We start from the raw sequence: 18,602 nt of genomic DNA, 5'->3' as shown, positions 1-18,602 counted from the left end.
ATTACATTGAAGTTGTGATTATACACTCTGAAATGCATCGCCCCCGGCAAATACCATCTGGAAATCCGCCGAGCTTTAAACGGGCTTTAAACGATGTGCCCATGTTAAACTCTTCCATATAAAACCGCCAATTGCAACGGCTGCTAAAAGAAGTACACCTACACTGTTAGAAATATTTGTAAATTTACAATACCTTTACACTAAAAATGTGCAGTAAATTTACGAATTTGCGACATTTGTGAATTTACAATAGAAGTTTGCTATAATTTCACAAAACTATAGCGCGACGCCGATGCGCATTAGAGGTCTGCGCATCTCGAGGTCCCGGAAAGTTCCGAGCCCTGAGCCGACAGGACGAGCCTGTTGTATCTTGTTGTTATTGTCGCCAGCTTCGAAATACGTGTCTCCTAATCAGTTTAGTTCAGTGATATTAATAACTGACTTGTGCAGCGAGCTGTCAGCATTAACAGGTATGTTGTAATTCAGTATTTTTTGTGTTTTATGTTACAATGTACACGCCTATAATATAACTTAACCTAACCGGCAGGAATGGTGTCTTGCGCTGACACGCGTTTTCTGCGCACACATGATGTACACGTGACATACACGTACACGTACACATATACGTGACGTGATTTTTTCCAATAGGGTGCAACATTTGGACATTATGTTGCAGAAATGTCGTGCTAACTTCTTGACAATAACTAATCCCTCTTCTAGAATGTTTCAGCAGTATGTTTTCTTCAGCAGAACGTTATTGCAACGCAAAAATAAAATTGATTGTTACGTTATCTGTACGTTGCAATAATGTTACAAAGAAAACATTCAGCTGAAACATTCTAGAAGAGAGACATTAGCTGTTGCTGAGATGTTAACATGACATTTCTGCAACATAATGACCAAAATGTTTAGTGGGTACACCTTGTGCATATATTAATACGTTTAGTTATCATTTCAATATAATTTATACAGTTTTAAATTTGTAGAATGTATCACTGCCACTTTTGTTCATATACATCTGAGTCTTGGAATGATAATCTTCGACATCAGCAATTTTACAAAAGCACATCTAGTCGCTTTCATTGTGGATACAACAGCTGCCGTAAATTTTTAAAAAAAGAAAATGATTTGCAAATGCATATGATTTGCACACATCGTGTTTTCATTAGAACGGAAAACATTTCGGCAAAAATACGTCTCATTGACCAAAATGCTCAATTAATTTGCACTGTGTCTGTATGTAAGAAAATATTTCAAAATTATTCCAAATTTTTAAAACATCTTAAAGAGCATATCAGAAACGATATACGTGTAAATTGTCCGCATAATAATTGTAATAAGACATATGATAATGTCCAGTCCTTCACTGAACATTTAAGTAAATATCACCGGGATAAATGTTTAATAAATCAGGAAATTGACAACAGACAATTGTTAACTGAAGATATTGACAATATTAATGATGAACATAGAAATGTAGTTGAAATAGCTTCGTTACCAACCGATAGGTGTTCTACTCTTTGTATTAATGATAATGAAAACAAAGATGAATTATTTTTAAGTTATATTGCACAGTTTTATTTAAAGCTTGAAAGCCAATATCTCATTCCCGCATCTACAATAGATCATATTGCAGGTGATATAGAAAATATGTATAATTATGGATGGCAAAATATGTTAGACAATGTTCGTCAATGTTTAAAACAAGAAAAAATATCAGAGCATAACATAGATAAAATATGTAAACATTTAACTTTAAATGATCTGTTTCAGAAAAACAATAAACTTTTGAATAACAAATTTAAAAGAACTTATTATTACACGCAAAACATGAAATATGTATCATCAAAAAAAATAAAGCTAGGTACAGATGCTAAAGATAAAGAAACTTTTTTTTATTACATTCCAATTTTGGAAACTATAAAGGCAATGTATACAGATAAATCTATAGAAGCATATTTAGACTTACCATTCTCAAATATCACAGATACTTTTCAAGATTTTATTGATGGACAAATGTTTAAAAAAAATGAATTTTTTGCAAAAAATCCTAAAGCAATTAAAGTTATATTATATCAAGACAGTTTTGAGGTAGTAAATCCTATCGGATCAGCACGAAAGAAGCATAAAATTTTAGGAGTATATATGAGCCTGGGTAATCTTCCTAATTATATAAGAACACATATTAATTCGATTCAATTAGTGGCTTTAATAAAAGAAAATTTATTTGAGCATAATAAAGTGTACGGTCCGATAGTTAAAGATTTACAAATCTTAGAAACGTTTAGAATCGAAGTTGCTCCAAATAATATAAGAAAAGGAGGTTTAGTTTTCATAGCCGGTGATAATCTTGGTAGTCACGCTCTTGGTGGTTTCATGGAAAATTTCAGTTCTGCAATATACTTTTGTCGTTATTGTTTAATAAAGCGTGATGATTTTTTTACAAATAAAAAGAAATGCAACAATAACATTGAAAATACGCATACATTCAATGAAAGCAAATCATATGAGTGTAAATCTTTCGAATTACGTTCTGAGGTATCCTATAAATCGGCTGTAAGTATAGTGCCGATAAATGATGCACAAAACAATTATGGCATTAAATTTGATTCTATTTTTAATAAATTGCAAAGCTTTCATGTTTGCAAGCCTGGTTTATCTCCATGTTTAGGTCACGATTTGATGGAAGGAGTTGTTGCTTATGATTTGGCTCTCATTGTGCAAGAATTAGTGCGAAAAAAGTGGTTTACATATGAACAATTAAATTACAAAATAGACAAGTTTTCTCTATCACCTAAAGACTCTAGAAATAAACCGGTACAAATACAATCAAATTGTGCTAGAATCATTGGTGGAGCTTGGGAAATTCGAACACTGTTAAGATTCATGCCACTTGTTCTGTATAATGACATTAAAGATATCAATGATCCAATTTGGCATAGTCTTTTATTATTAACTGAAATCGTGGAAATTGTATGCGCGCCCATTATTCATAAATCCTTTTTACCTTATTTACAAATAATAATTAATGAATACTTGGATTTTCGAACAGAATTATTTAAGAAAAATTTACGTCCTAAACATCATTATTTAAGCCATTATCCTTATCTCATTAATCAATTTGGTCCTTTAATTAATGTGTGGACAATGAGATTTGAAAGTAAACATACATATTTTAAAAGAGTAATTCGAAGTACAAAAAATTTCATTAATATTACACAATCTTTAAGTAAAAAACATGAGCGATTACAATGTCTCTTACGATCTGGTTCTGATCTGCGAAATTTAGTTGAGGTACATGAACAAACTATTTTTAACGAAGATCTGTATTCAGATAAAATAAGAAATGTAATACGAAATGCTAATATTTTTCATATTTCTGAATGTAAGAAAGTAATTTATAAAGGTACTCCTTACAAAATTGGAGATGCTGTCGTTATTGATCAGAAAAAATATCAATATGGTGTAGAGGTTGGGAAAATATGTCTTATATTAATAGATGCAGAGGAAAAAAATATTTGCATTGTTGTAGAAAGTTTCATTACAACTTTCAATCCTACATTACGCTTTTATGAATTGATATTTGGTTCTGAAAATAAGACATACAAATGTTTAAATATTAATACGTTAAACCACGTTCCTCTTCATATTTATACATTAGGCACTGTAAAAGGCATTAAATTGAAGCCTGCCTTGGTTAATGAGCGTATTTAAATTTATAAACGAAAATGGTTCACATGTATTGGAAACCTCAAGCAACTATTTGTATGTTAATCAATTATATTACTTCAAACCAGGAATGGTAAGTAACGCTCGTTACTTTTTTATATCTTTTTATAATTTGGTAATAATGTTGCAATTTTCCACAATAGAAATGGTAAGGCCAGGGTTGGAAAAGTCACTTTTGACAGTCAACTCGTTCTCATTATGCATTACTCATTGGAAAATACTAACTAAAATGTAACTTTATTCGTTACGTAGCAAGTCAAAGTAACGCGTTACTTTTTGCGATACTTTTCATTGTTTCATTGTACGAGTCAACTAACGAGTTACTTTTTTCAATAAATAATGCATGATAACAAGTGATTTATTGAAAGTGATTGTTCTCTTACTCTAACGTTATCACTATCATAATGAAAAATTCTAACGTCATTACCAAATCGTTATTATAAAAAAATAAAAGCAATAAAGTAACGAAAATGTAACGACTTGTCATCCCTGGTTTAAACTAATGTGTTTATTTAACTAAATATTAATTTAATTTACAAACACTATTTTAATTGCACTTTCAGCAAAATGCCCATATTCAAAGTAATAGGACAAGATCTTATGAGAAAAGTTTTAATAGTTTGCACTAATCTCAAAGATCTAATTAATGCTAGCGTACAACGTTTAGGGCTTCCAAACGTGGAATATGTGGTGAATATTTGGTAAAATACATTAATATTTTTGAAGCTTACATTATTAGTTTTTTCAATTTCTTTTAGGTTGTGCTACAAGAAGATCAAACCGAAATACATGATGATGAAGTTTTATTAGCTCTGTCAGACAATTCCCCTACACCAGTTACAGTGAAGCTTATCGAGAAACGCATTTTATGTCAAAATGAACTCTCTGCCAATGATTTTATTAGATTTAATAATCCTAATGAAACTGACAGTATTGAAATGCAACTGACAGTATTGAACCAAGAATCACTAGATCAACTGAATACATCTTGCACTTCAGCAGGTATAAATACTAATTTAACTGTTGCAAATTACCATATCGATTAAAAATATAATTTGTAATTTTTTTGATAATTATTTGGTTGTGTAATTTATTTAATGAATTACGTTTACAGATTTACCAATATGTATTACAAACATCAGTCAGTCAAATGATGACGTTTTGCCAATGGTAGACTTAAAAGAGAAAGATGTTTCTGAAAATATAAAAAATAATGAAGTAATAAAAGGCGAAATACCGTCAAATAATCTTGCAGGTAATATATATATATATATATATATGAATAGTTCCTATGATAAAATATATTACACGAAATAAAAAAATAGTGAAAATGTGACATGTTATAATAGTTGTTTGAAAATTTTGAACGTACGAGTATATTTTATTTCTCTTTTTCTAATTGAGTAAATTATTTAAATCCTTGGTTTCATTTCATGTTACTTTCCACAAGATACACTCAGAAATAAATAAATTGCCACTATATTTAAAACATTTTAAGTTATTTTTTTACAATATTATTATATTTCATTTTACAATAGCTACTTCTGGAAAAACATCCGTTGATAAACATATAGATTTTTACGAAACTGAACCGATACCATGGTATAAATTTCCGAAACAGTTAATAGAAGCATGCGAAAACGGAAAAACGCCACTGCCTGCTCATAGACGAGCGATGATTTCAATTCTCGCGGAATATCAAGTTGAGCAATTGAAAACTGATTCTAGAAGTGTATCTCGAAAAATAGCGCAGCGAATAGTATGTAAATACCCACAATCATTTTCGGATCAAATTGAAGGCGCAGTTCTAGGAGATGGATCAGAATCACTATTTTGTCAATTATACACCAAAATACATTACAATCGACGTATCCAGACGGCAGCAGAAAGGCCAAAGGAATCGGCTAATTCCTCTGGATCAATGGTACAAAAAAAAGAACGTTCCAAAATTTGGAAACCGATGAGTATGGTTGCATTGCATATGAGCCTTCGTTACCATTTGATGAAACAATGGATACTCAACGTATGAAAAAAAATTGGCTTAAGGAAGAAGCAACAAAACAGAAACGTGATATAGCGCGCATTAAAATGGTACTTCAAGAGACATATCCATTGCAAAGAATGGAATTTAATTACAGGCAAGGAACAATTTACTCCTGTCTTGAAGAATGGCCGCTTCTGAAGGAGGCAAAATATTTGATTCAGCATGCTTCTATGCTATTAGGTAAAGAAGTCGACATCGTGTGGAACCAAAATATAAAAAAAAGAAACTACATATATTTGTTGAATATACAAGAAACTACATATATTTGTTGAAGAATTTATCATTGAACATAAATTGAAGAAGTCAATAAAAAGAAAAACGCAACTTCGATTACTTAAAAATGTATTAACTGAATCTACATTAGCAAATCAGAATTTGACATCAGAAACCCCATTAATTTTCCGTTGATTCTGCATTACTTTGAAGAAAATCCAGACATGATGTTCACAGTTATCCATGTAAGTTCATTTATTAAATATTATTTGAAAAAATACAATTTAAAAAAACAATATTTTTCGTAATTTCTTTTAGTAAAGTCAGTCATTAATTATATACATATTAGTTTTCCTTTTAAAATCAGCATCTGCTAGAATATACATACTATATTTCATTTAATGTAGTGGCGTAAATAAAAATAAAATAAAATTTTTTATAATATATATTGTTTTTTAGGATACATTGACGGAAGAAAGGCTCAATTCATTTGCGGATACTTCAACTCCTCTGTTAATCATAGAAGGTATATACTATTATTATTATTGTTGAAATTCAAAATCACACTGTTTAACTAAAAATATGTTAATAGTTTCAACACGCATTTCACGCGTCTCCCTCTGAACAGTAATTACACTTTGTAAATATGTAGAAGAAAATCGCCAATACTGGCATTCTATTTTTTGAATAATACAAAGAAATATAAAGAAATAATATTCGTATTTCTTTATAATAATATAAAGAAATACGAATATTTTTGCCTGCTTTACAAACCCATCAAGTCTTATTAAAATTAAAGATGGATACTTGGGAGTCTTCCTTTATCAGATCGCATTTATAAATTACTATAATTGATTTTGTTATTTTATTTACTTTTACAGAGATATCACTGTTTGATGAACATGCAAGCTGTTCAATTATAGTAGAAGGCAAAATTTGTTATAAAGCACAAACAATTTTACAAGGATTTCTAATAATATTCTTAATATATTATATTTTTAGTTTGTGCTACTGTACCAATACGGTAAAAACTTTAGAGTTTTTTCAAAGGTATTAAAATATTTTTATAATTTGTATTAATGTTGTTACTGTTGATGAATTAGATAATAATTTGTAACTACTAAGTTCAGAGTAATCTATAGCCATATTTGTGGCTATAGATTACTCTGAACTTATTGTTAGTAGATACAATTTATTATTAAAGTACCAATTCAAATATTTTATATAAATACTGTTAATTTGTTCCAGAGTTTTTTTTAATATAAACCCAAGAAGTGGAACAAAAAATCCTAAAGGTTCTAAAAAAAAACACGATGCCCTATGACCCGGCTATTAAAAAATTATGGGATTCTCTTCAAAAAATCAACCCAGCAGAAGACGATTAAATAGATATTAAAACTAAATGTTTTAATAGTTATCGTTTAATAAGTTTTAATAATTTAATCAGTACATACTATATTCATTTAATGTTTAATATATTCGTTTAATGTTAATGTTAATGTTAAATATATTCATTTAATGTTAATGTTTAATATATTCATTTAATGTTTAAGTGCCAATAAAATAGTGAAAAGTAGTCAAGCGCGTTTCTTTAGGCGAGACGTAACTTAAGTTATGTTTTATTATTTTTCACATTTGACGCTATTTTGGATGCGAAACAAAGTTCTTGCTTTATGTTTTTATTATTGCATGTTAAACCTTTTAGTAATAATATCTTTCAGTAACTTTACATAATATCTCGTTTTATGCATGCATATATCCGCATTTTAGAAAATATCTAATATAAATTTTGTATTAAATCATAGATAATAACGTATGTAACATAAACTATACAATTTTATTTTGAATTGTTATATGTTAAAGAAAAGTTTGCTGTAGAATAACATTTATTATTTTAACATTTATTATTTATTATTATTTCTAATAATTCCTTTGTAATTTTTACAGGACTCGGCAAAAAGTATATATACTTTCAGATTTAAAGTTTACCTCTTACCCCACTATTTTGCACGCAGCCCAATGTCAATGGCATTCGGATTGCACGCAAAGTAATGAGGTAAGAAGTAAACTTTAAGCTGAAAATCGGCTAAAATGTATATTTTTGATCAAGCCCTGTTTCACAACATAGTATTATTGTAATTTCACAACGTAGTTATACTTTCAATATATTTGTGTTGGATAAAAGCTTCCAACACTTTTGTTGTGATTTTACAATGGAAATTTCTAACAGTGTAGTCTTTGCACGCCCATGCGAATTTCGTTAAATAATATTTGCACACAATAGTTCAATTATGTCGATATTGATGTGTCAAATATCAAAATTATTATAATAAAATGTCAATCATTATTGTTTTTTGGTTTATACGATAAAAATTATTATGTAAGATCGATCTATATACACATTTTTTCATTGTTACTAGAAATTGGATATTAATGTAGATTAATGTAATCGGTATGTGCATATTCTACCCACATTAATATCCAATTTTTAGTAACAATACAAAAATGTGTTTATAAGCCGATCTTACATAAAGACTTGTATCATATAAACCATAAAACAATAATGATTAACATTTTAATAATTTTGCTATTTGACACATAAATATCGACATAATTATGTAGACATAATCTAACCTGCAAAAATGGGTATTTTCTGTGAATATAATGAAACTAATAAGTAATTTTTATAGACTTTTTTGCATGTTAAACATAAATCCGTTGAACAAATTTGGCTATCAGAATTTTGAGAAAAATGACATCAAAAAGGTAAAAAAACGACAAGATTTGATAGTCTTCATGGTGTTACAGTACCCGCAGGAAAATTCTTTACTAAATTTCGTTAACGCTAAAAGTATAACAGCAAAATTCTTTACTAAATTCCGTTAACGCTGAAAGTATAAACTTTTAACTTTAAAATGTAATACTTCGACTTTTTTATTTTCTAACAAGGGGAGGACCAGGTGAGAGACCCTGGGATTTTGATCCCAATTTTTTTAGTTATTCTGAAGACGAAAAAAAAGTTTACGTCTCCCGGCGTTTCATCGAATAGGCCTTAGTTTTGAAATAATAAATTTGTGAAAATTGGCCATACCGCGGCGCGCCATATGAGCCTTCCTGGTAACTGTTCTCGCAACTAGTGCAGACGATTCCGTGCGTTAGGTGCTTGCTTCACAATCGTAAGATCCGGGTTCGCTCCCGGATGTGTGCAATATTTTTTTTCTTTTTTTTTAATTTAAAAAAATGTATTTATTTATCTTGATGATATTAATATAGTATGCAAATTTCTAAAATAGAAAACTTAATTTAATATCATTTTCTAAACTTCAATTTAAATTTAATTAGAAGGGAATTTGAATCCAAGTAATAATATTTGAAATAATAAATAGGTAATAATAACAATAATATATAAGTTATTTGAAATGGATAACATATAAAGGCAACGTATCTAAATTTTCAAATTGTTTAATTTAAAATTTAATTAGAAATAATGTTAACAGTATTTTAAAATTAGAGTTTTTAAAATAATTAATCGTAAAAGAAGAATAATAAACAAACATTTGATTGTGAATGTGAATGTAAATACTTTTATTACAAAAGTTAATTATTTAAGTATGGCAAATTTTACTTATATATTATTATTATTACCTATTTATTATTTCAAGTATTATTACTTGAATTCAAATTCTCTTCAAATTAAATTTAAATTGAAGTTTAGAAAATAATATTAAATTAAATTTTCTATTTTAGAAATTTGCATACTATATTAATATCATCAAGATAAATAAATACATTTATTAAAAAAAAAGAAAAAAAAATATTGCACACATCCGTGAGCGAACCCGGATCTTACGATTGTGAAGCAAGCACCTAACGCACGGAGCCGACTGCACTGGTTACGAGAACAGTTACCGAGAAGGCTCATATGGCGCGCCGCGGTATGGCCAATTTCCACAAATTTGTAACGCTGGTACTTTCTCGGTGTCGGTTACGGGATTTTAGGTTCAGGATCGGATGCTCGGATGTGCTCGCCGGATGTCCGGGTTCGTGTCGAAATGATAACGCCGTATTTTGGTAGTAAAAATGAAAGAGGTCAAATATATTTAGCTATACTTTAGTACAAAATGAAATTATACAGTTCCGATATCGTTATCGGATAATACTGAGCTCCTTGTACACATTACGGCCCTCAATTGCGCGGTCGTCGGCCCGCGGGAAATCAAGAGAACGATCACGTGGTATTCGAATAGTGTCGCGGCACTTAACTGCGCGGTCGTCGGCCCGCGTGAATTTAAGAGAACAGTCGCAACGTATTTGCGCGGTACTTAATATCTAAACGGAAAGGACTTTAGAAAACTAGGAAACAGACTTAACAATTCGGAAACGGACGGACGGTGACTAGGCGCTTTGCGCTCGTAAGTAGCAAGCGGGGTTGCTCGGTTCGACAACATATATCTATATACATAGTTCGCGGCGGAACGTGCGATGTCGGAACGGACTCGCGGTTATCGCAATGTAACGACTCGGATGAGTCGTGATCTACGGACGGCTTCGGTTTACGCTCTATGCGTACGGTATCCGTTTGTTAGAGTGGCCGCGCGGCGGTCCACTCTAATGCCGTGCTCGGGGCCCGATTGGCCCGTGCGGTTGACCGGTTACGGTCTCGGTACTCGACGCCCTCGCGCTGTGCGCGGGCTGTCGACGGGGTCGGCCGGTTCGGCCTCATCTTGCGGGGTTAGCCCGGGAGGTACGGTGGCGGACACTGGAACGGTGTCGGCGCGGACGGTCCCCGAGAATTCCCGGGACACTCGGAACGGTCTGGTCGGAGTGGCCGGACGACGAGAATGCCCGTCGTCCGGCTGTACGGAAACGGAATTGCCGTGCGGGGAGAATACCCGCCGTACGGCGCAACGGATTCGGATCGGATTTAGCCGGACGTACGGGAATGCCCGTCGTCCGGCCGGACGGTCCGGATTGGCCGCGTGACAAGAATGCCCGTCACACGGCTGATCGGATTGGATGGCCTGCGCGACGAGAATGCCCGTCGCGCGGCTGAGCGGATCGGATTGGCCGAGCATACCCGGCCTCGGGGACGACGGTTTTACCCGTCGCGGGAAGGTTGGAACGAGAATGCCCGTTCCCGAGGCGGTGCTCGAGAATCCCCGAGCTAGGAGGCGCCGAGTATGCCCAGCGCTGGAAGGGATCCGATGAGATCGGATGTTCGGACGGATCTCTGGTACGTTGCCCACTGCCGGCTTATATATCGTTCCGCGCGGCTGGACGCACCAATCAGCGCGCGCGGACGGGCCGGCTAGAGTGGGAGCGCTTTCGGAACGCGGCGCGTAGCGCGTCGGTCGTGCGCGGTAGCACGCGGTGGTCTTACGTAAGCCGATCGTACGTGCGTGGGTCTTACGTAAGATACACGTGCTCGGCTGCGGTGCGTTCGACGGTTGGTCGGTCTGGAGTGGCGGCACAGTGGAGGGGCGTAATGTTACAAATTTATTATTTCGAAACTAAGGCCTATTCGATGAAACGCCGGGAGACGTAAACTTTTTTTTCATCTCCAGAATAATTAAAAAAATTGGGATCAAAATCCCAGGGTTTCTCACCTGGTCCTCCCCTTGTAAGTTTATTCTATTTTTGATTTTTTTTTTGTAGACGTATTCTTTTATGTAGCCTCTCAAAATTGTGACGTGATAGTCAAATTTGGGCAACAAATTTGTGTTCAACATGTAAAAAAGTCTACAAAAATCACTTACAATTAGTTTCATTATATCCGTAGAAAAATGCCTATTTTTGTAAGATAACGTAATTGATATGTGCATATTTTATTTACATTAATATCCAAGCTTTAGTAATGTAATAAGAACAAAATGTTTTTATGCTGATCTTACATAAAGACCTATGGCATGAATTAAATAACCGATGATGATTAACATTAAACTTATCGCATAAATCAAATAAACGATGATTAATATTTTTACAATTTTGATATTTAACACAATATCGATATAAATGTTAAACTATTACGTGCAAATATTATGTACTTTATTTTATATAAAATTTATCATAGATAAACAGAATTAGTTTCTCAGTAAAACTCTCATTGAGTATTTTTACAATAATTTCATTATTATTAAAAGCATTCGATTTAGGGGAGCACATTGCCATCCCTGACCGCGCGAAATTCTAACTTTATTATTTGTAGTCTTTAAACCTTTCCCATTTGAAAATTATTATAGCCTCTACATTTTGGTGTTAAAATTTCTGTCTTAAAATCTTCAAAAAAATCTGTCATTAAAATATTTATCGTTAGGAACACCCTATATATTAATTTTGGAACACTCTATATATTAATAATGTATAGGGCCCGGATGTTCAGTCACAATCTTATGGAGAATCGCTGCAAGCTGTGTGCATGCGTCCATTTGTGTATACATTCAGCAGCCTCGTATTAGACAAAAATTGACGATCATTACACACATAATTCACACGCAGCGGTTCTTCGCACACATCCCGAGATCATGCTTGAACATCCGCACAGTCGGAGAAATCCTGAAAAAGCAATGTAAAATCTATAACTCTGTGAATTATAAAGAAAATATTTTGAAAATTGATTCTTTAGGTTTATTGGGACACTAAATACAAATCCGAGGTCAAAATTACAAAATTCAAAGTAGCTGATCTAATATGACGCCACAAAAGGATGAACCGAAAATATGAGGACATAATTGAATAATAGTTTTGCAAAATATAACTCATATGTATAATTCCACCTTCTTAAATTAATTTGACACGTATTCTATGGTGCCGCGTCATCCACAGGTTACGAAATGATCGCTTCTTATATTATTTGTAAAAGTTACATCTGTAAATATCTGCAGGGGTTTTCACTAACTCTTACAAAAGATCTTAAGAAAGAGTTTTAAATAAAGTACAAATTGCCTATCTTTACACATTATTATATAAAATGTGTTGAAAATAAATATGATTTTCTATTATAGGCCTAAAAAATAAGTGCCTCGATCCACCCTCCATACAGCCGCTCCCGGTCCCTACTATATTATAGTATGTGTACACGACTCGCACGAGTGGAAGAGGAAACGGATGCTCGAGCTATAGTTTGTGGATCATACATGATTTACATGGAAATTTTCAATATCTTAAAATTGTTTACAGAGTCTTAAATATTTTGGAATGTGCTGAAAAAGATTTTGATAGTTCAACAATAAAAATATTGTTCAAAAACTATTTTTGACCGCTTTTGCCGGATTTCTCCCACTGATTTGGGCTCTAATAATGTAGTATTAAATTAGAAAATTTTTTATCGATACAATAAACAACGTAGTTCACTTTAAAAGTTTTGCGAATAACAAAAAAATCATCAATTATTTTAACCAAAACTTTTTATTGTTTTTTCAAATATTCGCCTTTCTGATTTATACATTTTTGCATAAGGCTTCAGTGGAACCAATCCTGTAAATAGGACCATAATCTAGGCTCACTGTTCTCTAGCTACCTTTAAAGAAAAGAGGTTTTGTAGGCTTCCACCGTTGCTTCTGAGGTGTTAAATATCAATCTACGCATTTTGCCTTTGATGAATAAAAATAAGAAGAAGTCACAAGGTGTCAGGATTATAAGGCGGATAAGTCATCAATTTCACTTGTGAAGCGGTTAAAAACTCTGTTATTTGAAATGCGTTATGTGATTGTGCATAGTCTTAATGTAGAATTTATTCTCTTGGTTGTTTTTTACGCACTTTTTTGAACACAATTTGTAAACAAATGGTGGCATGACATTCAGCATTGACTAAGTGACAATCATCTAATGGAATAAAATGACAGCATTACTCGTGCGTTCGATGAAAAAAACCATCGTTTTCTTGCCATAGCTTCGTTCGCATTTCACTCTTTCGAAAGTTTCTTTTCATTTTAGAAGACCCATTGATCCGATTATTGCTTGCTTTCTAGCTTGTAACGATAGTAATAATAATAGTAAATCCAAATTTTGTTACTTGTTACTATGTTGTACACTGATTTTGCCTGACTCCCCATGATTGAATTTTTGGACTATTTTGTTTGCACTAATCCACTCACGCTTTCTTTTAAGCTTGTGTTAAATTATATGGTATCCACTAAGCGTAAAACTTTTTGACGACAAAATAATCATGCAAGTTGATTCTGATTTGGTTCATACCTATGCTTAGGATGCCTAAATATCCTTGTATGTATAATGGTTATCTATCTTTATCATGGTGCGCACGGCGTTGATGTTTTTTGGAGTGATTGCAGTAGTAGGCCTACTTTCACGATGCTCATTTTTGAGCGAAACACGTCTACGTTGGAACTTGTTGAACCACAGTCCAACAGTTGCCAAGGATGGTGTTTCATCACCAAACAATCGTTTTGATTTTTTGCGAGCATTGTTGTCAAACCAGCCCGTTTTTAAAATCATAGAAAATGATGACTCGAAAATGTTTGCGTATTAATTTCATTTTTCATAAAACTGACTTTATTTTAAAAATATTAAAAAAAATATCAAGAATATAGGTTAATAAGCTGTTACAGCTTCTCTTCATAACAGATATTAAAAAATCCAAACAAAATATCGCCGACAGCGCTGTGTTACGGGAAGTAGCCGAACCGCAAAACTTTAAAGCGACCTACGTATAATGATACAATTATTGCTATTTTCTTTGTACATGAGATATTTTGTTCAAAATTATGAATGCTTGTACATACCATCGCCATCCCTATTAATCACTCCGCTTCCTGATGTATTTGTGTTATAAAGCAACGGCATTGCGATGACGAAGAGTCCTGTGCCAGACCACACGTACTTCATAAGGAACTGTTCCAGCATCACGTACCACAGTTTGACAGCAAGGATACGATGCAAATGCATTACCAAAGATTTGTAAGCGGAATTTAAATAACGATGTTCTGTATCGTGACCTCCATAGAAAGCTATTTCTTCTGCGTGCGCACTGATACGAGCATGTGCTTCTCGTAACTTTCCTCGTCGCGCTGCTTCTTCAGCAACTAGTTGGCCAAATTTGGGCGAAGTAAAACGTAGAATTTGTCCAGTTAAAGCAATAACTGCTGCAGCTAATAGTGGTCCTAGAGAATAAAATATAACAGTAATAATTATTATTATAAGGAATTAAAAAGAAAAATTAAAACTTTAACTTATTAATAATAATTATTATTACAATTATAATATTAAATATTAAATATTAGCCATTTACAAAATTTAAAAACATAAATAAAAATAATTAATCAAGCGTCAAAACCAAGCTAAATTTTACTAACAATAGTATAATATTTATTTATAAATTTAACATTTTAAAAATACAAACATTTTGATCTTGTATAGGGTCATCTTTATGGATTACATGCGGATTACAAACATTACATGTAAGTAGCGTACTGCTCTTTATGTTTCTTGTACAATTTCTACGAATTTCATTATTTCTTGTATATTGCAGGGCAGTTGTTCCGATCTGTTCCTATTCTCGTTGTTCTATTTTTTATAGCTGCCCATGTATTCTTAGTGCACATCTATAGAATAACAGAGTTCTGTTTATCTCCATAAGAAATTGCATCAAATGGTCAACATAATCATTCTGTTATCTTACAGATGTATTGAAAAAACATAATTTTGTGGGCAGTTATAAGACTTATAAAAAACAAAAACACAATAAGGATAAGAACAGTTGCCCTAAGATATACAAGGAATAAAAAATTCTGTAAAAATTGTATATAAAACTCCAAGAACAGGACGCTATTTATATATAATATTCGTAATCTATGTATGTAATTCGTAAAATTTATAGTATGTACGAGGTGTGTTCAAAAAGTATCGCAAATTTTGTGTTTTTTCAAAAATTATTTATTTATTCATGAATATCTATTTTGTCCCCTTCAAAGTAATCCCCATGAGATATTATACACTTGTGCCAACGGTTTTTCCAATCTTCGAAGCACTTCAAAAAATCATTTTTTTTTATCTTGTTCAGCTCCTCCTTCGATGCCGTCTTTATCTCGTCAAGCGTAGCGTAACGTCGTCCTTTCATGGGCCTCTTCAGTTTAGGGAACAAGAAAAAGTCACAGGGGGCCAGATCTGGGGAATACGGTGGCTGCGGCATAATTAGTGTGTTGTTTTTGGTCAAAAAGTCGCGCACAAGCAACGATGTGTGAGCAGGGGCGTTTGGTACGAATTTCGCGGCGACCCGTCTCATGCCCAAATCATTGATAAAAATCGAATGGCACGAGCCAATCGATATGTTTAGGTCCTCAGCAACTTCTCTAACGGTGATTCGACGATTGGCCAATACCATTTTCTCCACTTCATTAATTTTTTCGTCTGTTGTTGAAGTGCTCGGGCGTCCGGCACGCTCTTCGTCGTTCACATCTTCTCGGCCTTCTGAGAACATTTTGTACCACCGATAAACATTGCTTCGGTCCAAGGTAGCTTCTCCGTATGCCACAGTCAACATTCGGAATGCATCCGCGCACTTAATTTCGTTTTTCACACAAAATTTGATACAGGTTCTTTGATCCATTTTTTTTGAATAGGTAAAAATCGAAGACGATCCAAAACACGTGCAAGCAAAGCAACTGTCAACAATTAAGTGAACATTCAAAATGGCCGAGCTTGTCGGCATAAGTGAGAGACATGAGTACCAACATAACGCCACAAAAAGATCGAAATTCGAATATACGTAACCCGCGAAAATTCAAAATTCGCGATACTTTTTGAACACACCTCGTATGTACAAAATTAGAAATTTTTAAATATTATCGACTAAAATGACATTAAGGATGATCCGATACAAAGGTCGAAATGTTGGTTTTTAAATGTTAAAATTATTGTTGCACGTGTGTAAACACATACACACGTACACATACCGTCGTGCACGACATGCATACAGGTATACCCACACACTCACGCGTAATTACAAGGTTTTTGGACTCGTTGGTTTCAAAAAGACACGCAGTATCTTTTGGGGCCACATGTGGACGGCGCGGCGTCACGGCTTCGAAAGCGCAATTGTTATATTACCCCATTCAGACATTTCATGCGCGCGTATTACGAGTGTACTGTACATACATTCTTCAAATGAAACAAACTATGTGTTACAAACAGTCAAAACCCAATGAGTGAAATCTAAGTTTTTCACACTGAACAATTTTTGGTACCTGCTGTGAGATACCTATAGGAAATCTACACGATGAAGCAAAACGTTCTCCACATAGAGTCGGAGAGTGACGGAACACGCCTGTCGATATGTACGTACGTCCTACAGCCGAACTACGCGAGTCGTTTTCTGATATCTTAATTTAAATTGCATTACAATAGTGAACAAAGTTAAGATAGTCATTCAAAAGCGTCCTTAAAATCGCAAATCACGAATTTGGCCAATTTCCTCAATAAAGGTAACATGGACAACACTTTATTAAAATTACGAATAACGTGTTCGAGAGATTTATATAATGCATACGAAGAATACAACGATGGGCTCCTCGTATTAGACCCGAGCGAGGTGCATTCGACAAGTTTACGAATATCCAAAATTGTTTTTACGCGCTCGATGGCAAAGTCGAAAATGTTTTAAACGTACCCAGTACGTCGAATTCGGTCAGTAACATATCAAACAAAAAAACATGAAATGAGAATGCAAGCCTCGCGAATCCGATTAAAAAACGGAAAATTAAATTATGCAATGCGTCCTTGCCAACGTTCGACAGCAAGTACAAAAATTGGCTGTCTTTCAGAAACGCATTCCATAACATAATAGGCTCGCAAACGAACTTATCAGAAATAAATAAACTACATTATTTGAAATCCGCGTTGATCAGTAAAGTCGCCGCCAAGGTGAGAATCCTCGAAGTTGACGGAATAAATTACTCCAACGTGTGGAGACTGCTAGAACGTTCCTACGAGGTAAAACTTATTCTCATTTTGCGACACCTTGCCTTAATCTTAAATTTATCCACATTATAAAGGCAGACAACCTGCGGTTTAAGTAAACTCGCGGACAATACGCAGCAATACGTCGCTTTGTTAAATGCGTTAGGTCCTTTCATCGGGCCGGAAATAATTGTGCACATACTCGAGAGCAAGCTTCTAAAAAATACACTGGAGAAATGGGAAACGACTCTCGACAGAGATGAGTTTCTGAAACCGGATCAGATGTATGCATTTTTTTATAAAACCGTGTGACTTTAAACGGGAGAGATCAAAATCAGAGGAATTAGAGAAGGATAAAGGCAAACCTCCCGTTAAGAGAAAGAAATTCACGAATTAATTGTTTGCATTATACGCATCGCGTAATTGTGTAGCGTGTAAGACTGCCCGTTATCTTCTCTACACGTGTAAGACAACTATCCGCGCAGAAGCGAATTGACGTCGTAAAGGGCATTAAAATTTGTTACAATTGTTTGCGGTCACATCGGGGCACCACTTACAAGTTTTCTAATTGCATAATTTGCCAAAAATGACACAATACGCTTTTACATATCGATAATTACGCGACCACGTGTAAATTGAGTTTGGCAAAGGCCGACGATACAAAGAAAGATTGACTGAACAAAACCACCAACCAAAAAAAAAGACG

The 18,602-nt window shown here is 33.7% G+C and overlaps 1 protein-coding gene across 1 annotated transcript in view; it reads right to left on the bottom strand.

Annotated features, from left to right (window-relative positions):
- LOC105198748 (ATP-binding cassette sub-family D member) overlaps positions 1–18,602 on the bottom strand; it is a 105,269-nt gene that overhangs the window by 52,576 nt on the left and 34,091 nt on the right. The window contains exon 3 of the mRNA XM_039454681.1: positions 14,725–15,102. Coding sequence (XP_039310615.1) covers positions 14,725–15,102 — 378 coding nt within the window. The remainder of the gene's footprint in view (positions 1–14,724; positions 15,103–18,602) is intronic.

Source organism: Solenopsis invicta, chromosome 10 (genome assembly GCF_016802725.1).
Source record: "Solenopsis invicta isolate M01_SB chromosome 10, UNIL_Sinv_3.0, whole genome shotgun sequence".
NCBI lineage: Eukaryota > Metazoa > Arthropoda > Insecta > Hymenoptera > Formicidae > Solenopsis > Solenopsis invicta.
This window is presented reverse-complemented; position numbering and strand designations above follow the sequence as displayed.